Source organism: Sceloporus undulatus, chromosome 2, assembly GCF_019175285.1.
Source record: "Sceloporus undulatus isolate JIND9_A2432 ecotype Alabama chromosome 2, SceUnd_v1.1, whole genome shotgun sequence".
In the NCBI taxonomy this organism is placed as follows: domain Eukaryota; kingdom Metazoa; phylum Chordata; class Lepidosauria; order Squamata; family Phrynosomatidae; genus Sceloporus; species Sceloporus undulatus.
In genome coordinates this window covers 159,052,698-159,069,312 of record NC_056523.1, presented here as the reverse complement: position 1 = coordinate 159,069,312, position 16,615 = coordinate 159,052,698, and the positions used below count along the sequence as shown (strand labels likewise).

Here is a 16,615-nt window from a genome sequence, read left to right as displayed (position 1 = left end):
ACAGGATGAAGGCGGCTGCCAAAAAACACAGTATGTCAGCCTCTTCCTTCCAGTCTCCTTCACATCGGTGGTATGGGGAACAGCATCTCTGGAATCCTCAACAGCAAAGGCAATACCATTACCAACAACAGGAGCGTCACTACCAGCCCCATGAACGTCCTTGACAGCATCATCCCTCACAGTCGTATTCTTCCTCTTGCTGCCGACAACCCAGTCAACTCAGTATCGACAGGGATACAGCTCCCTTCAGGGATACACTTCGGCCCTTCTTGTACACCTGGGCTATGATTACGTCCAATTCGTGGATCCTTGACATTGTCTGTAGGAGCTGCGCCCTCGAGTTCAAAGAGTTTCCGAACATTGGGGCTGTCATCTCTACCCCTGCCTTCAGACACCTTACTCAACAAAGTGTGCATTTTGTTAAGGAAAGGTGCAATCGAACCTATGGATCTTGCTCGGGTTCATCAATGCTTCTTTTCCTGATATTTTATTGTTCCCAAAACTGATGGAGGCCTCCAACCTATCTTGGACTTCTGTCTCCTGAACTCTTATCTTACTTACTGCCACTTCCTCATAGTAATCCTTGCTTCTATTTTGCCCCTGTTACAGAATGATCTCTGGTTTGCAACCCTCGATCTCAAAGATGCATATTTCCATGTGGGGATTCGACAGGACCACAGGAGATTCCTTGCCTTCGCCTTAGGAACCAAGATGTTCCATTACATAGTGCTTCCCTTTGGCCTTTCTACAGCACCAAGAGTGTTCACCAAGTGCATAGCTCCCACCATAGTCTACCTTCATCAACAAGGGATTAAGGTCTTCCTATATCTCGATGATTGGCTCTTCGCTGCCACATCGCAAGAGGACCTTGATTTCGCTTTGTCTCTTTTGGACTCTCTTGAACTCGTAGTCATCATGGAAAAATCCAGCCTGACTCCGACAAGACAGATCAGGTTCATCGGGACCATCCTCGATTCCAGCGAGCCCATTCCATATTTGCCATCGGACAGGTTTCAGACTCTCTCCAGAGCAGTTTGGAACTGTATCTCACAGACAAATCAGAGCTCACACCGATCAAGTGGCATTTGGACACATGGCATCAAGGCTCCGGCTCAGACCCTTTCAAGCTTGGTTCCCCTCAGTCTTCGATCCCATGGAGGACTCTCTGAGCAAATGGCTCACAGTACCGAGGTCCATGGCCCACAGCCCAGTCTCTTGCCTGGTGGCTTGACCCTGAAAATGTATGTATCGGGATGTCATTGCTACCACCTCAGTTTCAAATCACCCTGACTACTGATGTGTCCATGGACAGATGGGAAGCGCACACCTCTGGCCTGATGATCAGAGACAAGTGGTCCTCATCAGACAGGTCCCTTCACATCAATACGCTTGAGATGCTTGATGTAGAGATACCTCTTTGGGTCTTAGAAGCCATCCCCCCAATCAAGGTAGTCCTTTAGTTGACAGACAGCACTACTGCCATGTACTACCTGAACAAGGAGGGAGGAATAAGATCCCAGATGCTTCTCAGGATCACCCTTTGGTGCATCTGGTGCATCCTGAAGGAGATTCTCCTGCAAGCAATCCACCTCCCCGGGGAGGAAAACTGATTAGCAGACTCAGGTCAGCTCAGCTGGTCTTTGAATCCACGCCATAAATGGTGGCTTCATCCAGAGATGGTTGCCAACCTGTTCGAAGCTTGGAGAGACCACATATTGACCTGTTTGCCATTCACCTCAACAGCCACTGTACTCAGTTCTCTTCCCGAACCCAGTCACTGAGCTCCTGAGGAGATGCCTTCCTGTTCGAGTGTCAGGAAAGATGGTTTATGCCTTCCCTCCCTTCCCACTCATCAGGGAAGTTGTAGCCAAGATTAGAGTGGACCACTCCGACGCCATCCTCATAATACCATGGTGGCTGCCGAGGCAGCCTTGGTTCACTCCTCTCCTTTACTTGTCCCAGAGAGAATTTCTCCACCTTGAGCTCCGTCCCGACCTCCTAACGCTTCATGGAGGCCGAGTTCACCACCCAGACATAGAGACCCTTGCCCTTGTGGCGTGGAAAATCCATCCCTAGAGGCTCTTCCAGACTCAGTACGGACTGTCATCCTGGCTGCTCAGAAGCCATCAACAAAGAAGTCCTATCTATTCAAGTGGATCAAGTTCCTAGACTATCTTTCTACTAAGGACCTCTTTCCATCCTGTGCCTCGGTCCCAATGGTCTTAGAGTTCGTAATGACTTCTATCGACTTGGGGCTCTGCCTTACATCCCTCAAGTGCTACCTATCTGCTATATGCTCTCAATACCACTTCGAGGGCTGACCTTCCCTTTTCAAGGATCCTCTGGTAAAGAAATTCCTTAAGGGCTTTAATAACCTCCATCCTTGGTACTGACCTTGGTGTGGAGCCTGGACTATGTGCTTTCGAGTTTATCAGCTAAGGCAAAACAATGACCATGATAGACTTGAGATTGCTGACCTGGAAAACAGCTTTCCTTGTGGCCATCGCCTCCACTTGATGGGCGAGCGAGCTCTGTGCCTTCCATGTGGACCAACCATACCTTCAGGTCCACAGGGACAAAGTGGTTCTCCATCCCAATATCACTTTCCTTCCAAAAGTGGTATCATATTTCCATATCAATCAGGACATTTTTTTGCCTGCGTTGGCCCCGAACCTGACAATGGATGCCAAGCGCCATCTGCACACTCTCGATGTCCGATGGGCACTAGCATTCTGTGTGGACAGAACCCTGGGTTTGTGGCGCACCAAGAGACTTTTTGTCTGCTACTCAGAATCCAGGAAGGGAGTAGCTGTGACTGCTCAAACATTCTCTAAGTGGGTGGTAGGTACCATCCACCTTTGTTATGAAATCTCGGGGAAAACACCACCTGCTCGCGTTGAAGCCCATTCCACCAGGGCGGTAGCAACATCTTCTGCTTTTTGTTGACTGTGCCTTTGGAGGATGTCTGCAAGGCTACTGTCTGGTCTCAGCCACTGACTTTCATTAAACATTACAGGCTGGACACGAGAACCACAGCCTTTGTGAGGGCAGTGTTACTTTCTGGGCTGCATTGAGTTTATTACATTGCAATGTATTATATGCTTTTGAAACCAAAACAAATGACACTGATAAATGCGCTTTCAAAGTTTAAAAGTTTTATTGTTGTTTAAATAAATACAACTTGTTTGAACTTTACAACTGGTGTCATGACACTTCCTCCTCCACTGACTGAAGCTTGTCAGTCTAGCCCATTTGTGTGATTCGCAGAGACCACGAAGAAGGACAGATTGCCTATCTGTAATTATATTTCTCCGAATGGTTATCTGCGAATTCTTACTTTATTTCCTCTCTAATCGCTGCTATGTGGTGCACTTATGGAACTGAGAGTGCGGAACACTAGGGGGTTTATAAGAGAGTGGGCGGAGCTACCGTCACAAAGTTGCAATTGAAGTTTTGCCAAGTGATTCCAGAAGTTTCCGAAGTTTGCTGCGCAGGCACAGAATAACCCATTTGTGTGAATTTGCAGATGACCACTCAAAGAAATACAGTTACAGGTAAACAACCTGTTCACAGATTCAACCAATAGCTTGAAAATATATTTTTTTAAATTCCAAAAAGCAAACCTTGATTTTATCGTTTTATATATACTTGTTGTTCGCCGCCTTGAGTCCCTATATTGGGAGAAAGGCAGGCTTCAAGAAAATAAAATAATAAAAATAATAATACAAATGACACCATTTTACTATGCCTTTATATTAAATGGGACTTGAGCATCCATGAATTTTGGTATCCATGGGTGATCCTGGAACCAAACCCCAGCGGATACCAAGGTCCCACTGTATGCACAGCTAAGTTACTAGAGTTAGATACAGACATGTCTAGTCATAACTTTAACCAGATCTGTTTAATTTCCTTGGAAAAACCAGGCTGCAGGATGGTGTGGTGGTTAGGGTGTTTGACTTAGACTTGAGAAATCCAGTTTGAAGTCCTCCTCGAGTGATATAACACACTTGGGGTGACCTTGGGTCAGTCACACATTCTCAGGGCTGTTGTGGAAATAAAATGGTGACATGGAGACCCAGATATGTCATTTCAATCTAACAGGTGGGATATAAATGTCAGAAGATATCTGCCTGTCTCTCTGTCTGTCTGTCTTACCTTAGTACTGAGTTTGGTGTGGTCTCCTAATCCATGCCAATGAGTTTGCATGTGAAATAAATGTAGGTATAGTCACTCTGGGGTTGTCTTTGTCAGTTGTAAGAACAGACGCGTGTAACCCACTTGCCTATGAAAAATCAGTCACAGTGACATATGGTTTCACCCTCTCCCCACAGAGCCCCAGTATTTTCGATTTGAAGGGGTCTGGCTCACAGAAACAGGCATGGCAGTGCTGCGTAACCTGTCCTTGTCGCCACTACACAAGCGCCGACCACGCAAGACAATGCCAACTATGCCTAGGCTGGTCACCCTTAATGGCGAGGGTGGGCTGGATGGCATTGATCCTCTGGGCCATGATGAAAAAAAGGACGGTGATGCAGAGGCAGATGAGATCCTAAAAGCTGAAGGTTTGTGCCCACACTTGCCAACTCAGTCTTGGAGAGTATAAAACAGTTCCGTTATATCTGTACACTAATAAATTGATCCAGAGGAACTAATAAAGTTAGAGGACTTGCTATTTTAATAATGGAAGGAATTAACTTGCAGGTGGAAAAAATAGTAAAAGATACAGAGGGGAGGTATATATTTATTAAAGGGAATCTAATGAATCTGAAAGTTATCTTTGCCTGCATTTATGCACCGAATACAAACCAATGCAAATTTATAGAGAAGGTTTTTTTCAAAACTGGATCACTTTAGTGAAGGAGACTTGTTTATTGGTGGAGATTTCAATTTTAATTTAAGCAAACCAAAGTCAGGTGAGGTGAAATATACACATTCAGAAATAAATTTAAATAAATGGAATATGATAGAAGGTTATGAAAAGGAAGGGAATAATAATAATAATATATTTATTTATTTATTTATTTATATTTTCCAGCCTCTCCTGAATGGATCGAGGCACCATCACAACCCATTGAAATACATTCAAAGACACATCAATGAAATTCAATAAAAATAATTACATTAAAATTAATCATCGTCATATAACAGTACAATGAAATACAATTATGCAATGGTCAGAAAGTGGAATAGTATTCCTTACAGGGGGTCAGATGAGTAAGCTTGCTGGAAGAGATCCATCTTAAGTGCCCTCTTAAATGCTTCCAAGGAGGCAATAAGATGGATCTCTTCCGGAAGGCTATTCTATAATTTTGGAGCAGCTATAGTGAAGGTTCTTTGGGAAGTCATTACAAATCTGGTTGATTGATGTTCTAATAGATTCTTCCAGTTGTTCTGAGAGTGTGGGACAGATTAAGGAGAGGCATTCCCACAAGTAACTCGGACCCAAGCCGTGTAGGGTTTTAAAGCTAATAATGAACACCTTGTAATGCACCCGGAAGCTGATTGGCAGCCAGTGAAGAGATTTTAGGGTAAGTGTTACGTGGTCAAACTGGACGAACCAGTAACCAATCTGGCTGCCACATTTTGAACCAATTTAAGCTTCCGAACCTGGTACAAGGGTAGCCCCATGTAGAGTGCATTATCGAAATCAAGACAAGAGATTACCAATGCATGTACCATGCTTCAAAGTCCTTTTGGTCCAGGTAGGGATGCAGTTGGTGTATCAACCGAAGTTGGTACCAAGCACTCTTGGCTGTCACGTCCACTTGAGATGATAATTGTAGAGACGAATCCAGGAGTACCCCCAAACTGCAAACTTCGTCCTTTAGGGGAAGTGCAACCCCGTCCAGGACTGGTTGACAAATCTCCTTCCCCAGACTTGGGGTACCTATCACGAGTACCTCCGTTTTCTCTGGATTCAGCTTGAGTTTGTTTTCCCTCATCCAGCCCATTACCGACCCAAGACAGGCATCCAGAGGAAAGATGCCATCCGTAGTCACTGCAGCAATCGGAGACATAGAAAAGTAGATTTGGGTATCATCAGCGTACTTATAACCCCACGCTCCATGTCTCTGGATGATCTCTCAGTATGGGGGACAGGATGGCGCCCTGAAGGATGCCAGATGTCAGCTCTCTTTTAGAAGAGCAGCTATCCCCCAGCATCACCATCTGGAATCTGCCTGAGAGGTAGGAGTGGAGCCACGAGTGCGCAGTGTTCCCAATGCCTAACTCCCTCAGGCATTCCAGAAGTATACTGTGGTCTATGGTATCGAAGGCCGCTGAGATGTCCAAGAGCACCAACAAGGTCATACTTCCCCTGTTGATGCCCAGACAGAGATCATTGACTAAGGTGACCATAGCCGTCTCTACTCCATATCCCATCCTGAAGCCGGTCCAAATAATTGGCTTCATCCAAGACAGCTTGGAGTTGGAAGGCAACTGCCTTCTTGATCACCTTACCCAAGAATGGTAAAAGGGAGACCAGTCTATAATTATTTCTCACCAGTATCTAGTGAGGTTTTTTTTTCAAGAGGGGATTAACCACCACTTGTTTTAACTGATCTAGAAATTTTCCCTCCCTAAAAGATGCGTTAGTTATAGATCTTAACAGTGTTTTTACTGCATCACCTCCCTGGGCGGTCAACCATAACAGTCAAGGATCGAGACGGCAGGTTGTCTTCCTTACACTTCCAAGAAGCTTGTCCACTTCATCAGTATTTACAAACTCAAATTGATCTAGTTTAACCTAGTCCACGAAGTCATTGGACATTTCTCTTACTCTTTCTCTTCTAATGCCTGCGTCCAGATCAACTCTTATAAAAGTCATTAAATGCATCACAGCAGGCTTTAGTTGATTTCAAAAGAGGGTTCAGAGCGGGAGACAGTGTAGTTAACTCACTTGACAATACATTTTATTCTGCAAGACACAAGAAATTTGCCCAGATAAATTTCTTTCTAGTGAGAAAAGAGAATACGATTCAGATAAAAGATGTCAAAACTGACAGGATCTGGTTATCAGATCATGGCCCTCTGTATGTGAAGTTAACAATACCATCAGTAAAAAAAATTAAAGAAGTGAAGATTCAATCCTATAGTGACAATGAAAGAAGAGAACAAGGATGAGAACATTAAGGAAATTAAAAAAAAAATTGAGATAAAAAATACTGGGGAGGTATCAATGCAGACTGTATGAGACGCCTTCAAGGCAGTGATAAGAGGAAAATGCATGAATATGAAAATAGGGATTAAGAAGGAAAATAATCAATATAGACCAAATTTGGTTAAGGAAGTGGAAATTTTACAGAAAGAATACCAAAAATATAAAAGGAAAAACATAAAAATACAATTAGACTAAAAGAAGTAAGAATTAGAAAATTTAGACTAGGCTTCTAGTACAAGGAATTTATTATATATAAGGACGATTTTCAGGCTTGGGATACTAAGAGCATGAGAGCTTGGGCAAGAGAAAAAAAGAGAAAAAAATGGATTAACAAGATACAGGGAGAAAACGGTGAGATATTATATGAAGATGATAAAATAAGAGAAGTAATGGAAAAATTCTATGAAAATCTATGTAGAGAAAGGGAGACACTAAATCAGAGGATAAATATTCAGACTAAATTGGAAGAGGTGCAAGGAGAATATCTGAATGCACTCATAAGAAGGGAAGAGATTGAAAAAATAATTGATGAATTGAAAATAGTTAAATCTCAAGGCCCTGGTGGGTTTACCAGTATTTTCGGTAAGATATTCAAAAACAAACTAAGCAATTATATGACCAAAACATTTAATGAAATATTGGTGCGTTACAGACCGCCGGATTGTGGCGGTCTGGCTCCGCCTCCGCTTACAGCGTCCAGGAGCCGCAGCGGCCAAACCATGCGGCTCCCGGACACTCCGAGGAAGGAGTGTGGAAATCGCTCTCCTTCCTGGCCCCCGGAAGAGATGCCATGAGGCGCTAGTCGCGCACTTGCGGCGTCACTTCTGGGGCACGACGTGCGGACGCATAGCGTCTGCTACATCAATATGGCGGCGGCCGTGTGGAACGGCCGCCGCCATTTGCCACGGACTCTGTCCGCGATAGGGTTGGGGGCATCTCTTCGAGATGCCCCTTTTTCAAACTGGGACGTCCTCAGGACGTCCCTAATGGCGGTCTGTAACCCACCATTATGTACAAAGTTAATACCAAAGACCTGGAAGAAAGCAGATATACTTTTGATTTTGAAACCGAACAAAAACCCTGATAATCCCAAATCTTACTGTTCTATTACTCTGTGTAGTCAAGATTATAATTTTTTTACAAAAACTTTGGCTAATAGGCTAAAAACCCTTCTACCAAAATTAATTGGAGAAGATCAATATGGATTTATTATAGGGAGAGCTATTGAGGATCCAATTAGAAATGTTTTCAATGTTATATAACATGGAAACATAAGAACAAAGTGGCATTAATTAAATTGGACGTATATAAAACCTTTGATTCAGTGAATCATACTATTTGTATAAAATTTGTACAGAATTTGGGCTAAGGAGGTCCAAGTTACAGTTAATGGGATTAATTCTAGGAATATTAAAATTATGAGTGGGATGAAACAAGGATGCCCTCTCTCCCCTTTATTGTTTCTATTAGCAATAGAACCTTTGGCAAATGAAATCAGGGATGAAAAAGAAATTAAGGCGGGTTACATTTGGGACGTCCTCAGGACGTCCCAGTTTAAAAAAGGGGCGTCTCTTCTAGACGCCCCTACTCCTGTTACGGACTCTGTCTGTAACAAATGGTGGCGGCCATTCCACACGGCCGCCGCCATCTTGATGTAACAGACGCTCTGCGTCTGCACGTCGCGCCCTGGAAATGACGCCGCGAGTGCACGACTAGCGCCTCGTGGCGTCTCTTCCAGGGAGCAAGAAGAAGCGCGATTTTCGCGCTCCTTCTTGGCAGTGTCCGGGAACCGCGCCGTTTGGCTGCTGTGGTTCCCGGACGCTGCAACCGGCGGCGGCACGAGACGGCCCCTTTTGGGCCATCTGTAACGCGCTTAAAAGATACTATGTTGATAAAGAGGAATTGAAATTAAATTTGTTCACAGATGACACATTGAAAACAACTCAAGATCCATTCAGAAGTGTTAGCAAATTAGTAGTCGAGAAATTTAAGAAGTTATCTGGTTTTACAATAAATATGCAAAAATCAGAAATATTGTTCCTAAATACCAAATGGGAAGAACAGAGGAAAATAAAAATTATTACTGGTTTAAAGTTAGGGATAAAGAAGATGAGGTATTTGGAAGTAACTTTAACCAAAAATTTGAATAAGATAGTACAAGGCAACTATAATCAGTTATGGAAAAAGATAAATAGAAAATGAATAAATGGCCAAGTAAAAAATGGAATATGCTTACAAAAGTAAGGATGTTTAAAATGATGATATTACCCAAATTTCTATATTTATTTCAAACAATTCCAGTAAGGATCCCCACAAAAATAATAAGAGGATGGGACAGAACAATTAAAAGATGGATTTGGGGCAATAAAAAATCTAGATTTAGAAATGCACTAATTTATGGTCATCAAGAAGAAGGTGGTTGGGGTATCCCCTCTTTAGAGATATATTTTGAAGCAACTCACATGAAAAGAATATGAATATGAAAGGGAGAAGAAATGTTAGGTTAGAAAGGTCAATAAATAAAATGAAACACAGCTCAGTAATTAGATTGAGTGGACAGAAATATAAAGGTAATCAGATTGGCCCCTTGAATGTAACTAAACAAATCTGGGAAAAATGGCAAAACATAATGGTAAATGGAAACTTTAATTGGTTTCCTGTAGAAAGTTTGAATACAAGCAATAATGATGACTTAGGGAGAAAAAAAAAAATGAAGATATTAGAGTTATAGGTGACCTGCTTGATGAAGAGGGCAACCCATCTGGGATGGAGAGTCTCACCAACTTAATTGGAAAGAAATATTGGGTCCATGCAGTTAAAATTAACAAACTGTTAAAGGAATTAGTTAAAAACATGAAGAAAAATAATGTAACACCATTGGAGAGGATCATCAAAAAGATGTTAAATGAAAGTAAAGGTATTATTGGATTTATATAGAGAGAGTAATAGATGGTAGACATTTTGGAAGGAGTTTGGGAAAGAGATTTAAATTTAACACGCAAAGATATACAATTGTGGATATAAACGTTTAAAAGAAACAAGCACAGTAGAATAAAAAAGCAACAGATGAAATTAATAGGGCGATGGTACAGGACCCCTTCTCAATTAGCACTTTTCAGTAAAAATATGTGTGCTAAATGTTGGTACTGCGGTGGGTCCGAGGGTTTGTACATGCATATGTGGTGGGATTGTCTGTGTGTTCAGAAGTTTTGGGCTGAAGTGATAAGAGAGATTAATAAAATTGTAGGCAAGGATGTTCATTTGAACAAAGAGAATTGTATAACATTAAATCTGAAGAATAAGGGACTGCAGAACAATGAAGAGAAAGCAATAAAGTATATATTAAAAGCAACACCGGCTGTGATAGCATCAGGATGGAAAGAAAATACAAATTGGAACTTCACCAAGGTAGATAAGTATTTGGCAGATAACTTGTTGTTTGATATTATTAGAGATATTAGAGATAGAAGATTAAAATATACTGGAGAAAGGAAAGTAGAAGCTTGGAATTTGGGTTGGGAAATCCTGCTTGAGATGGTTAAAGGGAATACGGAGTACAGTGAAGTCAATAATGTACAGTAATTAAATCCCACATATTGAATGTTAGGTATTAATTGTAAACAGTGTATTGATTCTAAACTCTGTCAGGCTGTGCTGGAGTGGGGAGGGAGGAGTAGGGAATGGGGCACATGAAACATTTTATATATGTTAAAATAATTTGATAAAGACTAAAAAAATTAAGAAAAATATTTTAAAAACTAATACATTGATCTGTTTAGCCACCTGCTATTGACATTGCTGGCTGCAGGAGCAAGAAAGCAGTTCTGCACAGTCTTGAAGCAGGGATATTTTCTTGCCATATGGAAGAGAGCTTCCCCAGTATTTGATCCCAGAGATCAAACCTTTTCTTACTTCGAAGCCACAATTCCTCTGTGTCCAACATTAGTCTTGTATCTAGATCAAGAACTGTTTATTTTTCTGTTACAGTGTTCTTGTGATGGAATATTCCTACTCAGTTTATTGTAGGCCTCTAATGTCCTGATAATTGAGAGTTAATTGTAACTACAAAAGGGTGTGCATGTATGTATTACCCAGAATCTGAAGACTAGATGAAGGTCTCGTATGGTATGTGTGTGTGCCTCAAGTTCTCTAATGTCCCCCTGTTCCAAAAAATCTGCAGTTTTTATTGCATGACAGCACCAGGTGTTTCTTAATGGTCCCCCATCCATGTACAAGCCAAGGTTGACTCTGTTTAGCTTCCAATATCTGAAGGAATCTGGTGCTTCTAGATCAAGAATTGGTGAAATTGTATACTTCTGAGAATAAGAACATTTCCCTTTTTAATACATAAATATGTTAAAAATAATGTTTCAGATATAACAATTCAGTTATAATGATATAAGAAGCCTTTGTTTATTTTTTAAAAGCGTGTGTGTTTTCATTTGTTTTCTCCCATTGCAGTCAGTGTGGAGCATATGGAATGTGAGATCAAATTGGAAGCACCTGCTACCCCCGAGAGGGAAGCTGCAGCTGATCCTGAATTGGGGAAGGTGTTGTTGGAGGACTCTGAGGAGATCAAGAAACGGAAGCGGAAGCCATACCGCCCAGGTGAGAGTTCTTTGCCAGGGTCAGATCCTGACAGGGTAGAGTAGGGGGTCCTTTTGTCTTTCTCACTGACTTCTCTCACTCTCTCTTCTCTCTTTCTTGGACAGGTATTGGGGGGTTCATGGTGCGACAGCGGAAATCACATACACGCTTGAAAAAGGGCTCGGCGGTTGTGGCTGAAGCCTCTCGTGAAGTGACAGGTGCTGAAGGGCACCCAGAAGAGGGTATGTGTCCAGGTTCGTTTTTTTTAAATTTTGAAATAGACTTTATTGTGGCATTTATACATATACAACACATACACAACAAAATCTAAACAGTGAATCAAATCAAAACAAAAAAAAGAAGAAAATAAAAATAAGAAAATAAAAAATAAAATACATCTTACTTCAAACATTAAATACATTTAACACAGTTATCTCACATATTAAAAGGAAATGACCAGCTAACATTCCTTGTGTTTACCTCAACACAATTTCTCTTTCATACCATGTCTTCCACCGCCTTTTCTTTATATTTCCTGGTACTCTCTTAAATCATACCATTCAGTATATATACAGTATAAAAAAGATCTCCATTCTACTGAGCAGAACACGAATAATCTTATACATTCCCAAAGGTATATTCTTACAACGTTTAAACCGAGAGACGATTTATCCTCTTTCTATCTTATCATTCTATGTATAGCAGATTATTCCCAAAACATCAAAAAGGGGCATAATTGTATATAGAGAAAGACCATCATTATCTCAATGTTATTTCATTTTTAACAGCAGAGCTAAGGGAAAGAGGAAAGAAAGGCACACCAGATGTTACATAGAATCTACCTACAAGTTTATACACTGTCTTATCTTAATCTAATATCCTATTAGGGTATCTTTCCATTTCATCTTCATGTATTCTAATACTTTTGTCCATTCTTCCTCTATTTTCCCATATGGAATATTTTTCGTCATGCTTGAGAGTCTGTCCATCTGCATCATATCATATAGGTAACTGACCCATTCTTCTACATTGGGAGTTTCCTTGACTCTCCATCTTTTGGCATATAAGATCCTAGCAACAGAAACCATATATGTCAAGATCTTTACATATTTTTGGCTCACTTTATCTTCAAACATCCCTAACAAGATACTTTCCGGTTTTTTCTCCAGCTTAATATCTAACATTATATTTATCTCACCTATTATCTCATCCCAAAATGTTTTAGCCTTCTTACAGGTCCACCAACAGTGGAAGTAGGTGCCTGTTGTGCAACCACACTTCCAACAAAGATTATTTGTTTTGTTATTTATTTTAGCTAATTTCACTGGTGTCAGATGCAATCTAAAGTACATTTTGTACCAATTCTCTTTTAAATTTTGAGGCGCCATATATCTAATATTATGTTTCCATGCTTTCTCCCATAAATCTAAATTAATAGGATGGCCAATATCTTTTGCCCAACTTAACATAGATTTCTTGATAACCTCCTGTTCAGTATGCCAAGTTAGTAATAAATTATATATCTTTCCCATGAGTCCTCTTTTACTCTCCTTCGTACTAATATATCTCCCAATTCAGATTTTTTCTCTGTAGCTCCCCATACTTTTAAGTCCTCCTTTGCTCTTTCTTGAATTTGCCGATATTCAAACCAATTTAAGTTTATTTCTACTAAGCCTAGTTCCTGTTGGGTTTTAGTCTCGAATTTTTTCTCTTTTCTCTTTAACAGATCTTTATAAGTGGGCCAATCCCCTTCTCTATACATTTCCGTTCTATATAGGGCTTCCAATGGGGAAGCCCATTTTGGTAAGCCAGTAACAATTCTTTCCTTATATTTTTTCCAAATTTTGAATATAGAGTTTCTAATACAATGTTCATTTATCATTCTGTTTGCTTTTTCTTTTTCATACAAAAGGAATGCATGTAAACCAAACTTGAGACCTTCTGATTCTAATTCTATTAATTTTTTGTCCTTTAACATCATCCATTCTTTTAACCAAATCAGGCAGTTTGCTTCATAATGTAGTTTGAGGTTGGGAACCGCCAAACCTCCTCTTTCTTTAGCATCTTGCATTACTTTTAATTTTATTTGGAGTTTTTTCCCCTCCCAAATAAATTTCATCATCTCTCCTTGCCAGATCTTGAAAATTTTCTCTGGTATTCTGATTGGTAAGGTTTGAAAAAGAAATAAAATTTTTGGGAGGGCACACATTTTTACTGCTGAGATTCTTCCCAATAATGATAGGTGTAATTTGTTCCACTTTATGAAGTTCCCTTTGATTTCTTTCCATACTTTAACATAGTTATTATTGAACAGTTCATTTGATTTCTTTGTCAATTCTACCGCTAAATATCTAACACATTTCTTTACTGTCATACCTGTACCCTCCTGTAATAGTAGGTCTTCTCTTGCTTTCATATTCTTCGTAATAATTGTAAATTTACTCAAGTTTACTCTACATCCGCTTACTTTTCCAAAATCATCTAAGTGTCTCATCAAAGAATCTGCATTTTCTAAGGGGCTTTTCAAATTCATCACTAAGTCATCAGCATATGCTTCTATTTTGTATTCATACTTTTTTATCTTTAGTCCTTTCAGATTTCTGTCCAATTTAATTTTTCTAATCAGTGTCTCAATAACAATTAAGAATAGGAGGGGGGAGAGTGGGCATCCTTGACGGGTACCTCTTTTAATTGGAAAGGAGCTAGTTTTTTCACCATTAATAAAAATACTTGCTTTTTGTTCCTTATATAGTTCTTTTATCCTTTTACAGAAATTATCACCTATATTCATTGCCTCCAGTAATGTTAGTAAGGTGTCCCATCTAACCGAATCAAACGCTTTTTGTAGGTCTATAAAGAATATGCCTGCCTGTTTGTCATTATGTCTATTATAGTATTCCAGGATATTTAAAACATATCTGACATTTTCTCTTAGTTGTTTCCCTGGGAGAAACCCTCTTTGATCGTCTCCAATCAAATTTTTGCGGCAGTTTTTAAGTCTTTTAGCCAGTATAGAGGTATAAATTTTTTAATCGGCATTCAGCAATGATATGGGCCTGTAATTGTTAGGGTCTTCAGCTTCTTTATTATCTTTTAAGATTAAAGTAATATTAGCATCCTTCCAAGATTCAGGTACTTTTTTTAACAATGCGTTTCTAAAGGGGTATCCCAGTTCCTCTTTAAACATTTTATAGAATGATAGTGGGAGCCCATCTGTTCCTGGAGATTTATTCTTTTTTCCTTCCTGGATAGCCTCCATAATCTCCTCAATTGAGATGTCCTTATCCAACATATTTTTTTGTTCCTCATCTAATTTCATAATATCTTATTTTGAGATCCATTCATTCAATGGTACGCTATTTGGTTCCTCATTATCATATAAAGATTTGTAATATTTGACAAATACTTGTTTGATTTCCTCCTGTTTTGACTTAATTTCCACATCACTTTTAACTTTATATATCTGATTTGTTTTTTTCTTTTCCTTTAATCTATATGCCAGCCATTTCCCTACTTTATTTGCATGTTCAAAATTCTGTAATTTCGTTGCTTTCAATTTATTCCCCAATTCTTGATTCAATAATGAGTCTTACTGTTTTTGGAGCATCTTAATTCTCCCCTTTATTTCTTTATTCTCTAGTTCCTTTGCTAGTTTCACCTCTTCATATTTTATTTTTTTTATTTATTTTATTAATATTTATTTCCTACTCTCTCCTTTTCCTACAGCTTTATTGAATGAAAAAGCCTCTAAAAACAGCTTTAGCTGCATCCCAAACTGTTTCTATATTTACGCCTTTATTCACATTTTCTTCGAAAAAATTTCTGATCGTAATTCTGGCTCTTTCACATACATATCTTTGGGTATAGAAGTACATCTTCACGCATTCGCCATTCAAACCTTTTCCTTTTACCCTTTAGAGTAGCTTTCAACATATTATGGTCTGAAATAGACCTGGGTAATATTTCCATCTCTTCCAAATCTCTCACTAATGATTTACTAATTAATACCATATCAATTCTAGCCATTGAATCATGCCTATTTGAGTAAAATGTAAAATCCATTTTTTGAGGACCTTCTGGCTGGGCTGAGTTGCAATTTCTCCTCTAGAAGAAGTTCCAGGGGACACTTTTTACATCTAGAACCTGCTGTGGGGTGAACCACCCCCAGATAAAAGTCTTTCTTTGTTTTAAAAAAAATTGTGGGAGTGAAACAAGATACAAGGCCTGCGGGCTTGTTTTATAAGAGAATTGCCACTCCTGGTAAGTTCTATCCTTGTTTTGCAGAAAAGGGTTTTTTAACAGGGTGAGGGTCCATTAGTAGCAGAAACAAGTGGGGAGCAGGCATGTAGCCTATATATTGCCCACCTATGCTTTGAAAGATCCCCTAGCTTAACATCATGGGGGACTTTTCAGTAATCATTTTGTTTTAAAAAAACAAACACTTTTCTGTATTTTTTTAACTTGGAAACAACCTGCATTTATACATCTTTAGAACCGTATTATTCAAACAGAAGTACATGTTACATTTCTTTAACTGCTGTATCTAATTCTGACTCAGACCCAGATTTTCAGATTTTGAGCTTCTTAGTAATTGCTGGGAGGTGGCAGGAAATGGAGGGCAATAAGAAATAGTGGGAAAGATTTAGTGGATTTGTCAGCCACTGGATATAAGTAAAATGAGCTGCAATAATAGCTTGGAGCCTCCATTCCTTCTCTAAAGTGAGCCTGGCCATCTGGGATTTTGCCCAGTTTTCCCACCCTTCCTGAATATGAAAGTTAGTGTAGCCAGAGCCAGATAGCAGATCCCTAGTGTGCTCCCCGTCTTGCGCACTAAGCAAAGATGTACTAATATTGACTTAATCATCT

The 16,615-nt window shown here is 39.7% G+C and overlaps 1 protein-coding gene across 6 annotated transcripts in view; it reads left to right on the top strand.

Annotated features, from left to right (window-relative positions):
- The window catches only part of KMT2D (lysine methyltransferase 2D), a 213,447-nt gene that overhangs the window by 55,585 nt on the left and 141,247 nt on the right, over positions 1–16,615 (top strand). For 5 of the 6 annotated variants that reach the window (XM_042451953.1, XM_042451957.1, XM_042451955.1 and 2 more), the window contains 3 exons: positions 4,335–4,565; positions 11,624–11,770; positions 11,875–12,003. In XM_042451953.1, coding sequence (XP_042307887.1) covers positions 4,335–4,565; positions 11,624–11,770; positions 11,875–12,003 — 507 coding nt within the window. The remainder of the gene's footprint in view (positions 1–4,334; positions 4,566–11,623; positions 11,771–11,874; positions 12,004–16,615) is intronic. The other variant, XM_042451954.1, reaches the window with a different exon arrangement.